The following is a 17,275-nucleotide window of genomic DNA, read 5'->3' on the forward strand; positions in this document are numbered from 1 at the left end:
CTGTTAATATGCACTGAGTTAATTCTGGCAAGTCTTCATTTATTTCATGCACCTTCTTTTCTATCTAATTTTATTTTACTTAAGGCAATTCACTTTTCTTTTGCATGACACCTTCCTTTATATCCCAAAGCACCATACAGAGTTCATTAAGTACATTTACAGTTAAATACAGGTGGGAGACTTAAAAATGGAAAAAAGAAAATGGAGGAAACAGAGTCCCTGTTTAGGAGGAAGTCAAAGGAGGAAAGACCAGTCCAGGAGAGGAAGTAGATGTCAGATTGAGGAGATGGCAACAAGCCAAACATGACTAAGATTAGAGGGGAGAATGAGATGAAGGGAGAGATGTTTGAAGGAGATGAAGGGCTTTAGGGTGACCAGACAGCAAGTGTGAAAAATCGGGACAGGGGGTAGGGGGTAATAGGATCCCATCTAAGAAAAAGACCCAAAAATCGGGACTGTCCCTATAAAATCAGGACATCTGGTCACCCTTGGCATAACAGAGACAATGGAGAATTTGAAGTAGGCCTTGGCTGTGATTGCGACACCATATCTTGCGTGAACAGGACTTTCACACAGATACATGAGGTATCATGGGAGTGAGGGGTAATTTCCACAAGCAGAAAGACTTCAAATGTACTGTCTGGTCCCAGCATGTCAAAGGATGTTACTGGCTTATGATGCCACCAGAGGAACAAATGCTGAAAATTATATTGGATTCATGCTGACATGTGTTGGTTTGTTTAATTCTTACTATATGACTAGTCTGGATTGTTGAATTTAGGGAAACAGTCTTTTGCGCTGTAAATTTCCACACGTGCATCAGTGTTTGTATAAAACCAGGGCCTAAATCATGACATCCATAATGGTAAAACACCAATGATATTGCTGCACATTTTTTTTAGTTTACAAATATCCATAAATTGATTTACAAGCTTCTGCTTAACAGAAAGGTCTAATTAAATCTATTTCAAAAGATTATTTTTTCTTTTCTAACTCTTGAAATAACTACTTTTCATCCACGCTAACAGCAATGTGCTTTCCCCTTGTTTCAACTTGCAGATGGGAAGATATACGATGCATATGTTATCTATCCCAAAAATCGCACTAATGAAGCTAATTTTGTGGAATATTTTGTTCACCAGATTTTGCCAGATGTTCTAGAAAATAAACACGGATATAAACTGTGTATTTATGGGAGAGACATGTTGCCTGGGGAAGGTAAGGATCAAAAGCCATTTTGCGGTGAATGACTTGTGGTTTGGGGGAGGTTTGTGTTCCTAGCTATTAGCCCACACTGGGGAGTAAGGAGTCTCTTTATGCTCTTGTGCAGGTTACTCTCATTGTGGGCAGCAGTGTGTGAGAGTAGCCTCTGTGGAGCTGCTACTCTCCCTCTGCACAGGTGGGTGAGGAGCACATGGGCAGAGCCACAGGATGTAGCTTTTGCTGGCTGGTGTGCCAGGGACAGTAATCTGCAGATTAGAGGCACAAATTATTTACCACCTTTCTGAAGAAACGGGGAACCATGAACTAGATTTTGACTCTTTTAGGTGTGTCTACATTGGAGCTAGAGGTATAATTCCAGTTTGGGCAGACATACTCACACTAGTTCTGATTGAGCTAACGTGCTAAAAATAACAGTGTAGCCATGGCTGCACAGGTGGCAGGATGAGCTGCCTAGAGTGCATACCGGGGGTCTCGGATGGGATTGTACTTGTGTTGGCTAACCTCTCCTGGTGCTCATGCCACAGCAGCTACACTTCTATTTTTAGCACTCTAGCTCAATTACAGCTTGTGCGGGTTTGACAGCCAAACCAGAAATTATACCACCAGCTCTAGTGTACACATACCCAAAGGCACAATCTGGTTCACGGGACAGTGCCTCAGAAGCAGACTCAGGACTTGTGGCAAAGCCACAGCTAAATCCAATGTGAGCAGCTTTACAAGAAACCGAAAAGGGAAAAATCACAGACTAACAGTTTAGGATTCAATCCTGCTGCTCTTTCTCATAATTGTATGCACACTGATGTTTCCTGAGGGATAACTTGCATGAGTAGGGTAGCAGGATCTGGCTATAAAGCACTAATCAAATACTCATTGGCCATGTAATAAAGGACTGATGCAAGCACAAGTCTTTGGAAAACTTTGAGGTAAGACTCCAGTTGATTTCAGTCCCTTCATCATTGGCACTCTCTATCACTGAAATACAGTTGCATAGGAAAAGTCAAATGACATGACTAGATTTAAAACAAGGATTGGATAATTGTTGGCTGGTAATCTTAGACAGATATGATTGATAAAATAAGGGCAATAAAATCGCACTCTATAAGGCATTTTCTGTAGGTATGGAGAAGAAATTATTTATCCAAGTACAGTATACTGTTGCATAATTGGTCAAATGCATAGGGAGTGCCACAGCGTGTCTGGCCCCTTTTAAAAGGCTGTATGGAAAGATGAACTCCAAGAAGGGGCCTGAAAAAGAACAGTGGGGAGCTGTTTGAAAACCCTTCAGGAAAGAAGGTAGGCCCAGAGAGGGCAGAGATTCAAATGGGGAGGGGGGGGGGGAGAAGAGTACACCTCTCCTGTGATTGGAGAACATTATTTCCAGTTAACTGTTGGGAAGGAAACTGAGGACTGCATCCCAGAAAAGGTAATTGAGTGGCTGAAGAAGTAGGTGTGGAGAAGTAGGAGATGACAAAGGTCTGCTTTAAAGATGATGGATTGAGTTATCTCTAATGTTAATAAGTAAACCAGCAGTGGGGTTATTTAACAGAAAAAAGGTTTCTGTGCAGTAATTGAAGAGAACTTGAAGAGAAGTATAGTCATGACTGGACCAATAGGCCCATATTCGGCCAGCTGAGGGCACACATGGATGACCCCAGCCGATGATAGGGGAATATTGTCTTCCTGTGAAATGTCAAATATTGATCTCTGATAATAGCAGGATCCTGGACTTTGTGAATCAATGGTCAAATCTGGTTTGACAAATCCTATGTTCCAAAATGAAATTTCATCTCTCAGATCTACAGTAGTTTAGCTGTGATTTTGTTAATAAAAAACACAGCTATTGCATGTCTCCTTAGGATTTGCATATGTTTGTAGACTAGACAGCATGCTTCTTGCACTAATATGGATTTGTCTTGCTCTGTGTTCATTTTGTCAGCCCAATTCTGATAATATTCACAAAAGCCCACACCATGTCCTTGAACTCTGTACACAACTTCTACTAAAATTACACACACAGATTAGGAGCAAAGTATGGCTCTATGTGTGTGTACTGGATCATTTACCAATTTTTTTTCTTTCTTCATAAAACTGGATCATATTGTTCCATCTATTTTTAAACAGAATTTCCCATAGATTGTGGAGAGTTCTGCATAGAAATGACTGGTATGATATGGATCACATATCCAATGCCGCAACATCCTTGTATCATTCCCAGAATCCCAGGAGTGAGTAGCAAAGGAGTGAGATCCTATTAATCTGACTGTACCATATGTCTGCATTCCTGAAAAGAAATATGTGAGAAGCTGATTATGCAGTTCAGAGCTGCATATAGCCAGCCAGTTCTCCATGAGAATCAGTTTGAGAACCTCTGATATAATTCTCAATTATCCATTGAATTTTACCTTAGGTTTTCAAAACTATGTAAAGCACCGAAATTAGAAATGCCCTCTAAAGAGTGGGCACCAGTAGTTAAGAATCCTCAGTGTATGAAGGTTTCAAATAAAGAGAGCATTTGAAATAATACCCTTGATTACTGTATGCTTTTCAGCTTCCATTCATAATGAGAGACTAATTCAGATTCAAGTGAGACAGAGGTTATATTCAATGAAAATATATATTGAGCGGAGAGAGGAGTCTGTAAAAGAAATCTCTCAATCTTGTGATTTTTTTTTTTTTTTTGCACATTATTAGATGCAGCCAATGCATTAGAAATGAGAATACAGAAGAGCAGGAGACTGATAATCATTCTAACACCACAGCTAATTCAGTGTGAGGAATTTGGTTATGAACATCAGATTGCCTTATACAGTGCCCTCATTCAGAACAACATAAAGGTGATCCTCCTTGAAATGGAGACAATTGGGAACTATGCGGGCTTGCAAGAATCCCTCAGGTACATCATCAAGCAGCAAGGTACCATAAAATGGAAAGAGAAGCACAAAGAATGTCCACATGCATCCAACTCTAAATTCTGGAAACTTGTGAGGTACCATATGCCACTGATACACAAGCCTTCACAACTCAACCATGCAGTGTAAATAGGTAGTTTTCTTAAATACTGTTACTTTGTCTGTTTGAATTGTCTGCTCTGGTTTGCTTTCTGTAAATATCAGGATATAGATCAGGGGTCTCAAACTCAAATGACCATGAGGGCCACATGAGGACTAGTACATTGGCCCAAGGGCCGCATTACTAACACCTCCCACCCCTGCCGCCCTCGGCCCCGCCCCCACTTCACCTCTTCCAAGAGGCCCCGCCCATGCCCCACCTCTTCTCACTCATTCCCTGCTCTCATTCCAACCCCTTCCCCAAAATCCCCAACCCAACTCTGCCCCCAAGGGGTGCAGGAGAGGTGTGGAGTGTGGTGGGGGCTTAGGGCAGGGAGTTGGGGTGTGGGGTGCAGGAGGGGTGAGGGGTACAGCAAGGGGTCAGGGTGCAGGATGTGGCAGGGGGCTCAGGGCAGGGGGTTGGGGTGCAAGAGGGGTGCAACAGGGGGATCAGGGCAGTGGGTTGGGGTGCAAGAGGAGTGCGGGGTGCGGCAGGGGGTTCAGGGCAGGGGTCAGGGTATGGCAGGGGGTCGGGGTGCAGGAGGGGTGCAGTATGGGGCTCAGGGCAGTGGGTTGGGATGCAGGAGGGGTGCGGGGTGAGGCAGGGGGTCGGGGTGCAGGGTGCGGCAGGGGGCTCAGGGCAGGGGGTTCGGCTGCAGGAGGGCTTCGGGGGGCAGGGCCTGGCCCGGCATGTACCGGGGGCAGGGCAGGCTCCCTCCCTGCCTGCCTGTCTGCCCTGCTCCCGCCCCACTCTGGGAAGAGGCTGGAAGGGGGAGCAGAGGGGCTATGTGTTGCTTCAGGCACCACTGCCAGCAGCTGCAGTTCCCCGTTCCCAGTCAATTGGAGCTGCTGGGGGTGCTGCCTGAAGCAACAGCCACACACACAGCCCCTCCGCCCCCCTTTCCCCATGTTCCAGCCTCTTCCCGGAGCAGGGCAGGTCAGGCAGGTATGGAGCCTGCCCTGCTCCTGGTGCATGTCCAGCCGGAGCTGCTCCGGTAAACACTGGAGGAGGGCAGGGGGCTGCGAGAGGCTGCAGAAAATCACCCCGAGGGCTGCGTGTTTGAGTCCCCTGATCTAGATCCTTCTTACTCTACATAAAATTTAAAAGAATGGCAACAAATTAAAATCCTCTTCCTTACTCCATCATTTTGTGAAGTAATCATGTTGTCTAACTGGTGGTCCCTCTAATCTTCATCCCCTAAACTCTCCTTCTTGTCTTATCGCACTATAGCGTATTTAATACTGGTTTTAATTCTGGGTTCTACTATCTTTGTGGGGCTACATTGACTTGTATCTGATAGCAGGATCAAAGGCTTAGTTTGTAAGCTCTTCAGCTCAAGGACTGGGACTCTTCTGGTTTTGGGAGGCTCCTATAACACAATGAGATGCTATTATAAATAAAATTATAACAACATACTAGTAATAATTAAGAAATGCTTTAGATGCTGCTGCTTATGTATTTTTGAATGCTTGGAATAAAAAATTTGAAATGTGAATAAAAATACATTCCTTATATAGGTAGTGAATTTATTATCTCTGTAATGTAAAAAAAAAAAAAAAAAAAAAAGAAAATATCACTCCAGTGTACTTTCATTGTACTGTAAACATGTTTTTAAAATTAATATTTTAAAGCTAAATTTACAGAAAGATGATTTTAATGAAAATTGCTACATTTTCAAAATCATCAACAAAATTAATTGCAAATAGTTAAATATTGTGGCTGTGCTTGATATTGGATTCTGAAGTAAAATGGGATATTTTGTATGCTTGATTGTTTCAGGTATCTTTTTCTCTTAGGTTCATGAGAGTTTGTAAGAATAATTCCAGATTCTGGTCCAGCAAGATCTTGTAAAATTCAGAGAAGAATCTGTGGGTTTGCTTAACTGAAAATCAAGCAATGACTTCTATCAGCTCTTGCAAGAAGATAGGGGCCTCTTATGTGTGTCCTTGCATGTGAACATGGGAAAGAGCAAGCTATGCAGAAAATAAGAGAGAAATTCTTACAAGCGATTGAAAAAGCATGTTTGTTATAAGGTTCTTCACAGAAGAGCCTGAAAGTCCTTTTTTTTTTCCTGCATTGATAAGAAGGGTTTTCTTGTGTGAATGGGGTTTCTTGAATGGTCAGAATGTTGGAAAGACAGCACACTTGTTTCTATCTCTAAATAATAGTTTACTTGCTTTTTTAAGTAGAGCTAGTCGAAAATTCACCATGGGTTTTCAGGTTTTGTTTTGTTTTGACAAAAAGTCTAAATTTTCAGCTATTTTGGTGAAAATTTTTGGTGGAATATTTTCCCCCTGACCAACTATATTTGACAATATGTTTGACATTAATTTGCCTTAGCTGAAAATGTACAAATTCAGCCTGGTTGTAGTTCAGATTTCCTCTGAGTTTGTGCCTGTTTGATTGGATCCCTGGCAAATTTACCCTCCCCTTTACTTTAATATCTATTTCCAAATAGAGAATCCTGCCTCACATACATGACAGATATCTATCCCAAAGTATGTGTTTCATTAGAGTATTCAGAAAGATGTGTTGGAGTAAAATAGAAACATTCATCTCTGAGAACTGATCAGTTTTTCAGTTTGTAATGAAGAGGAGTCAGAGCACCATCTAGTGGGTGAGTGGAATTGTTAGATTGCAGTCAGCTTAAAAAACATTTAATAGAAGTAAATACAGCGGGCCAGTTTCTCAGCTTGTGTAAACTGGAATGGCGTATTGAAGTCAATGGAGCTACACTGATTTACATGTACTGAGGATCGGAGAGAGCAGACAGGGCTTTTGAGGTACTAGGTCCACTAGCTCAGTAAAGAATAAAATACCCCTCGCAAAAGAAAAGTTGTTTGCCTCCAAGGCATGGAAGTTATACGGATGTGATACAATTAGTTGTGCCTTCTCATCTTTGGATATGGTACATCTCACAATGGCGTGCTCCAGCTGAAGCAACAACATAAGGTAGAGATGGAGAAATGAGGAGTGACATACTGGCCCTGTTGAAGTCAATGGTAAAATTCACATTGATTTCAATGGAGCCAGAGTTTCACCTGAGATACCTGCTAACATGAACCAAGTTGGTTTCGTAACCTGCGTACTACAACTTACGCTGTGTATCCCTTACATGTATTTAATGTGTATAAACCCTTTGTACAAACATGTTAAACACCCAAGGCCTGATTTACCACTGCAAAACTCCAGCTTTATACAGTTGTAACTCCACTGAGCCAGATTCACTGGTATGATTGCAATGCTTTGCATTGCTGCGTGGCACAAAGCAGCCAGAGCATCTCAATGGATCTGGCCACTGATTTCACTTGAATTATGTCAGTAAAACTGCAGTAATGCAATGGTAAATCAGGCACATTTTCTGATGTGTATTTTTCTATATACCACATATTTGTCATTATCTAAAAACTATAAATTTGGTACCATAAAATTACAGTTTACTTTAATTCACATTATTGTGGACTCTGTTGTGCAGTAATTGACCACCAAAGGAACTGTTTTCTATGCTGAAGGTAAGTGTAACAGGGGTAAATATCATTTGTGTGGTAATAGTGTCTCTATTTCTCAGCCTTTGAAAAATTTTCATTTTGAAGATAATGAAGTCAGCTGGCCAGAGACTTTTTATAGCAGAGTTAATATACAAAGGGAATTGTATGTCCCCGATCCATTCATATGTTGAAAAAGTTAAACTCTTGTTATAGGCCCATTCAAACAAAATGTTACCAACCCGCATAATATTTGCTGGCTTTCTTAAAGCCGAGGCCTTGGGGAATCATTTTCTCGTGATAATCTCAGCTTTTATTTATTAATTTTTAAAAAGTAAGTTTCTAGCCCAGCTGGTTATGGAGAAAAGCTCAAAAAAGATGAACCTTAAAGGGTCAGAAAGCAGAAGGCAAATAAAAAGAACCCATAATTTATCATTTGTTTAAAATCTCATGATTATTAAGCCACTGTCATGAGTTGGGGGCCTGGTTTTAGAACACCTGGGGCTGGCAATATTGCAACAGACCTTTAAAGTGAGTTAATGCCTACTTGAGAAATGACTGCATGCAGAAATGGGAGGATAGACTAACAGAATACCGCAGGCTAAAGGCAAAGTACTGTTTTTTCCTGTGGTCATGACTCTAGGATGTGTTGCTATTTAAGACGGAAGTTGTTTTGCAACTAAGTTCTCACGTTCCAGTTTTTAAAGTTAGCCCTTCTGTTTAGATAGAAAATAATCTTGAATAGAAAAAAAAAGATTGTGTGAAAACTCATTTAAAGCAAATAACGTTCACTAGATGTTTAATTAGGTGACCATGGCTGTCTCAATGTGGCACATTTTTCAGTCTGTTTGATTTTCATGATGATCAGATCATGTTGCAGTCCTGAAGTGTGGATATTTCCTATAGTCAGGTTGCTTTTCTGTTATAAGGCAGTTGTGTTCTCTGTGGACTCAGAACATTGGACTTGATTCTGCTCTGACACCAGTGTAAATGAGAACTCACTGTGAGATCAAAATCAGGACTATTAATGCAGCCAAGGGTCAGATCTCTGGTCAGCTGTGTGGGGTGTGACAGGCCATTACTGCTATGCATGATAAGTAGGAGAGCCAGACTGAGGTTCTGGATGATATCACAGACCCAGTCACGCTACTAACCATCTTGTACCTATTGTCGTGTGTTTTTCCTGATGGGGAACCCATCCATGCATAGATTCAGCATCAAGCACATGCTCCTGCTTTGGCCCATTCTTCCCCCAACACAGTCCATCAGTGAACCAGCCTGTCACCACTGCTCAACGTCTCCCGCAGACTAAGGATTTGTTTGTAGGTAGAGTTAGAGCACTGCAAGCTGGGTTGTAAATCTACAGCTCTCCAGCAGGCTGCGCAGTAACTGTCCCTGTGGACCCAGATACTGCACACTAAAAATTCCCTAGTGCACTTTGAGCTACTCTGATTTGAAACAGCAGTATGCAAAGCACACTAGGGAGTTTTTAGTGCTCAGCAGCAAGGTCCACGTGGACAGTTAGTGTGTGGCATCTTGGAGCGCTGTAGATTTACACCCCAGGATGCCATGTGCTAACTTGCTGTATGGACATGCCCTAAACCAATCCTTCCCTACAATGTGCCACAGCCCGGTAACCCACCAAGAACCTATACCGATCCTCAGCCCCCAGGTATCTCTGTTTCTCAGGCCATGCCAAAACACCTGATCCCTTCTCTTTTACCAGTCCTTACCCACATCCTAGCACTCTTGTGTGTCTATTTCCTCCCCCAGAACACAATCACCTTTGTAAATCTAACCCCTGGCTCTGTAACCCTGACCCCCTCCCAGCAGCCTACTCAGGGTCAATTGAACCAATCTGTCTCTGGCAGCCCTGCTTCTATATGGTATCGTAAATGCAAGGTCAGAGGGGGGTTGGCTGACCCCGTCCCAGCCCATCTTTCCAGGCAGGCCCTGCACCCTGGCACAGTGCTCCAGACATGCTGCGATTACTGCCACCAACCCAAAAATCTAAAACACAAAAATGAGCAGTGGTTTGCAGAGAACATCCCCTAATGCACCCCCCTTCTTCCCACATTATAGATAGAGGAGGTGTCTTCCCTCTCTACACAACATTAAGACTATGAGGAAACCACATAGACACAGTTGTGTTCCAAATAAATGTTTTTAACATATATATATATATATATATATATATATACATTGTTGCTCCATACCATAAGCACTCAGTAGCTTTTGCAATAGAAGATGGGGAGGCCCACTACATAGCTTCCCAACTAATTAAAGGGGTACTTCCCAATTCCTATACATTGTAGGTATTCCGTGTTGCACTACTATATTATGCAAGATGCAGCATGCCAGGAATATCCCATTGACCCACCTGGGCTTATACTGCAGTGTGCCACAAGACAGATGAAGACACCTCCACTGAATCTTGATGCCAAAGGCTCTCTCACTATTACTGGCTGAGTGGTTTAGTGGGTATGATGATAATGGGTTTTCAGTCTGAGAGTTGACAATGGCATCATGAACCATGATTGTGTGGGATATTGTTGACAAGTGCTGAATTTCAGCTTTCCCTGGGGTTGGTTTCCCTGCTCCGCCCTAGGCCCTACCCCCACTCCACCCAAAGTCCACCCTTGCTCTGCCTCTTCCTGCCCCACTCCTCCCCCCCCACCCAGTGCCTCCTGCCTGCCACCAAACAGCTAATTGGTGGTGGACAGTAGGCGCTGGGAGGGAAGAGGGAGGAGCTGATTGGTGGGTGGCTGGTGGCTGGTGGGTGCTGATCAGCCACTGTTTTTTTCCGTGGGTGCTCCAGCCCTGGAGCTCACATCGGGTTGGCGCCTATGATATTGTCTCTCTTCTGTGAAGGAAACATGTGAAGCAAGGAGAAAGAACCCATACCATTATGCGTGTCTTGCACTGTAGTATTGGCAGTGGGTTGGGATAAGGTGTGCTTGGTCACGGAAGGAAGGGGTGGGGATGCACTGTGTGTGTGTGTGGGGGGGAGGGGGCGAGAGGGTGTGTGAATTTCCTATCTAGCAGCCACCCTGCTGGGAATTCCTCTTTGATGAAGTGCCTTGAGAGTCCTGCCATCGCCCAGATGTGAGAGTCATGGCAGGATCCAGGATGACTTCCGTGAACCGGAATTGTTCATTGCAGGCAGCCATCATGTTGAGAGTGTATGCTGTATATCTATTGATGTAAGCGTATATATCTATGCTCAGCTTCCTTATGGTGACATAAGTGCCATCCTCAACTCTGAGTACAGATGGGAAATGCAGTGACAAACCTATCAAACGCTCACATGTTCTTCTGATGCATTCGTCTATGCATTGGGAAACCAACATAGTCAAGGGTGTAGTTCAGCAGAACCTCAGGAATTGGTGCACTACGTAGGAGGCAGTGGACTGGGTTATTCCTATGGTCTCGCCTATGAGTCTCTGGGATGATCCAGTAGCCAGAATATCCAAGGCAGGGATGACTCTGATGGGCTCTAGGAGTGCCTGGTTCCATTGTATGATGGTGTAGAGATTATTGTTGGGTAAATTGCAGAGGTCATGGATGGACTTCTGGGTCAACCTATATTTCTGTATGCAGACTTGCTCAGGTAGCCCAAGGAAGCTGCTGGGAGGCTGGTAGATGTAAGGGTGTGGGTATGGGTATCTCCATGCCCCCTCCAGCTCAGCACTGGTCTCCATTTGCACTGTCTCCTTCATTTCTATTAGGAATGGTACTATGCAGCTGTTCCAAATGATTTTCTGCTCTCCGGCCTCCCCGCCTCAACCCAGCAGCCTTCTTACTCCCTCTTCCATCCACTGGTGATCCTGCTCACTAGCTCTGACCCAGCCCTTTCCCCATTTCCTGAGGATGCCCTCACAGCTTTCTAGCCCTACCTAGCTGGGTTCCACCTGCCCCACCTTATCTGACTACCTGAGCTTTCCATACACTCTTCTCTTCCCCTGCTGTGTCCCACTACCTCCCCCGCCCCCTGTTCACCTAACCCAATCCCCATCCCTCAGCAACTAAACTCTGTCAAACTCAAAAATGTCTCGTCACACACATCTGTTTCTCTGGCTCATGCCAATAACTCTCACATTCACCCTGAAGTTCCTTCCCACCTTGTGTCTTTTGAATGGGCATATTGCTGCCACTCACCTATTAGTGGCCCCCATGTGGTTCTCCTGATGCAGGCCATGGCAGGTGACAGGTGTCAGGTTGATCCCTCTATGCCTACAGTGAGATAGGCATGCAGCCACCTAGGTTGAAAAGGCCAAATAGGCATTCAGGGGATTCTCTTTCAGCAAGGGGACTGAAAGGTGGCAGGTGCATCTGTGCACATGTTCTGATGGTTCAGGCTGGGGCTGCACCTAGGAATGAGCCCCAGATCCTATGGCCTTGGCCCTTTGCCATGGGGGTACTGGTTGTCTTTTGAAATGTCAATAGGTACTGATAGGTGGGAAAATAGGTGCTATGGGGACTTTGGTGTGGCTCTGAAAATGTCAGTAGTGCTTAAGCAGTTGACTTGGTCACCTATCTGCATCTTCAGGTGCCTAAATACCTTTATACATCTGGCTCTGTGCCTACATGGTAACGTTTTACCAGTTAAACCAGTATAGTTCTACTGGAATGGTTATACTAGTCTAACCCTCTGTGGGGAAATTCTTATTCTGAAATATAGGTGGCTTTTTTTTTATTTCGCTTAAACCACTTCCCAAATGATGTAAGCTAAAACTGGCCATCTTATACTGGAATGTGTCCATACTGGGTGTTATGCTGGTATAACTATATTGGTTTAATTTCATATCTTATACTAGTATAACTTTCCTGTGTAAACAAGCCCCGAGTAAGTCACTTACTCTGAGGCCATGTCTACACTACAAAATTATGTCGACTCAGGTACGTTGGCATACAGCCGCTGCAGTTATCACTTGTACATTTCAACACTTTGCACCTTGTGTCAGCAGTGCATGTCCTCACCAGGAGTTCTTATATCAATGCAGAGAGCAGTGCACTGTGGGTAGGTATTCCACTGTGAAACTTGCCACCATCCAGCGCAGGGTGTTTTGGAAAGTTTTTGAAAAGCCTGATGGGGGGCTGAAACAAGTTGCACTGGTGTAACTGAAAGCATGCTATCAATTTCCCATAATGCAGTGTTCTCCATCCCATAATTTCATCTGCCTCCCCCAGTATATTACACCTTCTTTTCAAAAACTGCACAAACCTGCATGTCCCTCCCCACTGCTTGCCATTTCTGAGAGAATCATGGAGCTTGCACAGCTCTGCACTATTGTCAGGAGCATTGCAAGCACAGGGTGCATGATCCTCCAGTATTTGCAGAGCTACAAGAGGAGCCATGGGGAACATGATGATTTCTTGGAGGCTAGGTTGCTGTGGCACATAGAAAGAAACAATTCAAGGTTGTTAGTGGCATTCATGAAGCAGCTGGAGATGGAGTGCCAGTTTTGGGCCCAAGAAACAAGCACTGACTAATGGGTTGTGCAGATTTGGGATAATGAGCAGAGGCTGCAGAACTTTTGGCTGCGCAAGACCACATTCCTGCCAAACTTGCCCTAGCGCTTTGGCAATGGGACACCAAAATGAGGGCCGCATTAACAATTGAGAAGCGAGTGGCGATTGCACAATAGAAACTCGCAATGTCAGATTGCTACCGATCAGTCAGGAATCAATTTGAAGTCAGGAAATCCACTGCAAGGGACATTGTCATGCAAGTGTACAGGCCCATTAATCACCTCCTGTTATGTGGAACTGTGACTCTGGGCAATGTGAAGGACATGGTGGATGATTTATGCAGCAATGGGGTTCCTTAACTGTCGAGGGGTGATAGATGGCAGGCATATCCCTATTTTAGCACCAGACCACCTCATCACAGAGTACATCAACAGAAAAGGCTACATTTCTATGGTAATGCAGGCACTGGTGGATGACCAGGGACACTTTACTGACATCAATGTGGGCTGGTCAGGGAAGGTATATGATGTGTGCATCTTTAGGAACACAGGACTGTTCAGAAAGCTGCAAGCAGGGACTTTTTTTTCCGCAACGGTCAGATTACCATTGGGGAATGTTGAAATGCCAGTAGTGATCCTGAAGCCCCTTGCTACCATGCTTCATGAAGCCATATATCGGCCACGTCAACAGCACCAAGGAACACTTCAATTATATGGGGTCAGCAGGTGCAGGATGACAGTTGAATGTGCCTTTGGTCATTTGAAGGGTCGTTGGCATTGTTTTCTTATAAGATTGGGCCTCAGTGAGAAAAATATCCCAATGATTATAGCTGCTTGCTGTGTCCTGAATATGTGAAGCAAAGGGGGAAAAGTTTCCGCTGGGGTGGAGGACAGAGGTGGAGCAGCTGTCGGCTGAATTTGAACAGCCAGATACAAGGGCTGTTAGAAGAGCTCAGTGCGGAGCTATCTGGCTCAGGCAGGCTTTGAAAGACCATTTTAATAGTGAGCCAGAGTAGTGTGTGTTGTTGTAGTGTGCTGCACCTGATCTTGCTCCTTTGCAGCCTGGTATGAATCTTGCAGTGACTGCTCTGTATGTAGGAATATAACATTGTCAATGCACCTATTAATATTGTCTGTGAATGATGTAATGGGTTCTGTGACAAAATGAAGTAATAGGAAATTGGTGGGTGTCAGACCAGCTCAGCACCAGATTTATTTAATAATAATAATAAAGATTAATTTTGTTCCAAAGATAGAATTTTATTCTGTAACATGAACCAAGCAATTATAAAAAACATTGATAAATGAAGGGAACAGAACTTATGAAGGGGAAAGAAAAACTCCATTTCAGGTACACATACATCAACAATGGCTTTCACAGGTCATGATATGTGAAGCTGTGATTGTCTTTAAAGTCCCCCTGGGTGGAGTGGTAAGCATGATGCTCTGACTGCTGAGGTTACATGGAATGTAGAGGGGGGGGTATAGGGAGGTCCTAATATTACAATCTCTATAGGCTGCAGAGGGAGGCGAGCACAGGATTGCTGAACCTGCAGATCCACCAAAGCCTGCAGCATCTCTGTTCTCTGTCTGAAAAGCGCAAACATGTCAAGCTATACCTCCTTCTCCTTTTCCTGCTCCTTTCTCCTCCCGACTATATCCTTCTCCAGGCTGTCTGCAAGGGTGATTCTCCAGGCCCTGGTCTTGTTCTCTGATGCAGGACTAGCTTGTAGGATCTCCAGGAACATGTCATCCCAAGTCCTCTTCTTTTTCCTCTGTATCTGGCTTAGTCATTCTGAGGGTGTGGAGGGGGAGACACTGAAGGCTACAATGTCAGCAGCTGCAGAAAAACATACAGGCACCATTGTCAGTAGGGTGACTAGATGTCCCAATTTTATAGGGACAGTCCCGATTTTTGGGTCTTTTTCTTATATAGGCTCCTATTGCCCCCAACCACCTGTCCCGATTTTTCACATTTGCTGTCTGGTCACCCTAATTGTCAGTGTATTTGTGACGGAAACTGAAACTTAAGATACTGAACTCACTCCCCTTGTTCCCCAAAAGTTGCAAGCACCACATTTTCACTTCTGCTTGGGATTGATAGAATGGGGCCGGGAGGGCGGCAGAGTGTTAGGGAAATGAGGGTGGAATAGCTTGTTGACATAATTATGGTTGTATAGGGAAATAGCACTGAATACTGGCACCATTTTACACAGGAGGTGGTGATTTTAGCTGATATCTCACTCCCTAGGATAACGGAGGTAGAGAAAGCACAGCCGGTGCTGGAGTCCCGATTCTGCCTGCGCCCATATGCTGCTATCCTGTGAATTGCAATGGTGCCTGTTGAAGTAATTGCTGAATGGTGTGGGAATGCGTCATAGCACGGCAGAAGAAATAAGGCAGGCCTCCCAGAAACCTCCAGCAGAGAACTACAGAGTACCTCCATGAAAGTTTCATCTAGAATCCTATGGAGGATTCATAGGACATCCTGGTCCACATAAACAAACTGCTCTGTGTGGCCCCCCCCTCTGCCTAACTCTAGAGCGGAATGAAAAGCAGATAGCAACCCTACTTCTCTTATTTTTTTCACTACCTTTTCAAGTAAAAGAAGAGTAAATTAACAGATGTACTGTTAACTGCTACTTTGGGGGTTCCAGCTATGTAATTTCAAAGCAAACTGCATACTTACCAGAGGTTCCTCCCCCTGCATGAGGCTCACCCATGTTCCACTGGTGGGACTGGCTGGATGGCAGCTGGATTTCCCTGGTCGCCTGTTTCCCATACGCCTCCTCCTCTTCTTTCCTACTCAAGGCAGGGGCCTGTGATTCCGGCTCCTCGGAAGTACTCATGGTGCTGTTGGGCGTGGTGGTGGGGTCTCCGATCGATTGTTGGCCTTCCTGGCCTTCTGATATGCTTGCCCCAGCTCCTGGGCTTTCATGCGGCACTGCTGCTGGTTCCTGCCATACCCCTTCTCCTGCATCCCCTGAGCAATCTGCTTGTAGATGTCCATGTTTCTACTGTTGGATTGGAGCTGTGCCTGCACAGCCTCTTCTCCCCACAGGCCCAGGAGAGCCAATATGTCCTGTGTACTCCAGGAAGGAGCACACCTGCAGTATGTAGCTGGCATGGTCGGCTGGGCAGTTGCACTCAACAATGGAGAGTTGCTAGGTGTACTCACCAAGCTGAGCAACCAGGAAAAGGAATTTCAAAAATTTAAAGGGGAGAGATGGCTTTCTGTCTACCTGACCCCTGAGCCCCTAGCGGAATTCACAACAGTGTCCAGAGCTGTCAGTGTGGGGCATTGTGGGACAGCTCCTGGAGGCCAGTAACAGTTGACATAAGTAACACAGTATCTACTCTATCACTGTGTCAATCTGATTACATTGACCATGACCTAAGCTGCTCAGGAAGGTGTAGACCGACCATAGGCCATTTGACCGTTGTGTCATCTACTCCTGCTCAGAGCAGGTCTAGATGACATGGCTGTCTATATTACAGTTTTCACTATTGCTAGCATCCATGCTAGATCAATGGTAACAGACCTGTCTAAATGTTTAAGTTTTTCTGTTTTTAGGTCCTGACAATACTTTAGGCCTGGCCTACACTAGAAAATTAAGTTGGTTTAACTACGTTGATCAGGGATGTGAAAAATCCACACCCCAGAGCGGCATAGTTAAACTAACCTAAGTCCTGTGTAGACAGAGCTAGGCTGATGGAAGAATTCTTTCATTAACCTAGCTACTGCCTGTTGAGGAGGTGGATTACCCATGCCGATGGAAGAACCACTCCTGTCCGTGTAGGTATTATCTACATTGGAGCACTACAGCGGCACAGTTGTGCTGCTGTAGTGTTTTAAGACAAACCTTTAGTATAACTTTGATAGGGTTACTGGCCTATTGGATGGGGGTAAGCAATAGACATGATATAGCCTGATTTTAGTAAGCCTCTTAACACAATCCCACGACATGCTCATAACCAAACTAGGGAAATGTGGTCTATGTGAAATTATTATAAAGTGGATGCACATCTTGTTGAAACACCATACTC

The 17,275-nt window shown here is 44.4% G+C and overlaps 1 protein-coding gene across 7 annotated transcripts in view; it reads left to right on the top strand.

Annotated features, from left to right (window-relative positions):
- Positions 1-6,911, top strand: part of IL1RL1 (interleukin 1 receptor like 1) — a 33,955-nt gene extending 27,044 nt beyond the window's left edge. For 4 of the 7 annotated variants that reach the window (XM_054010163.1, XM_054010148.1, XM_054010191.1 and 1 more), the window contains 2 exons: positions 1,060-1,218; positions 3,916-4,600. In XM_054010163.1, the coding sequence (XP_053866138.1) occupies positions 1,060-1,218; positions 3,916-4,262 (506 nt within the window). In that variant the 3' untranslated portion in view covers positions 4,263-4,600. Of the gene's footprint in view, positions 1-1,059; positions 1,219-3,915; positions 4,601-6,051 lie in introns of those variants that run through there. The other 3 variants (XM_054010151.1, XM_054010156.1, XM_054010183.1) reach the window with 3 other exon arrangements.
- Positions 6,912-17,275: the final 10,364 nt, after the last annotated feature.

This window comes from Malaclemys terrapin, chromosome 1 (genome assembly GCF_027887155.1).
Source record: "Malaclemys terrapin pileata isolate rMalTer1 chromosome 1, rMalTer1.hap1, whole genome shotgun sequence".
NCBI lineage: Eukaryota > Metazoa > Chordata > Testudines > Emydidae > Malaclemys > Malaclemys terrapin.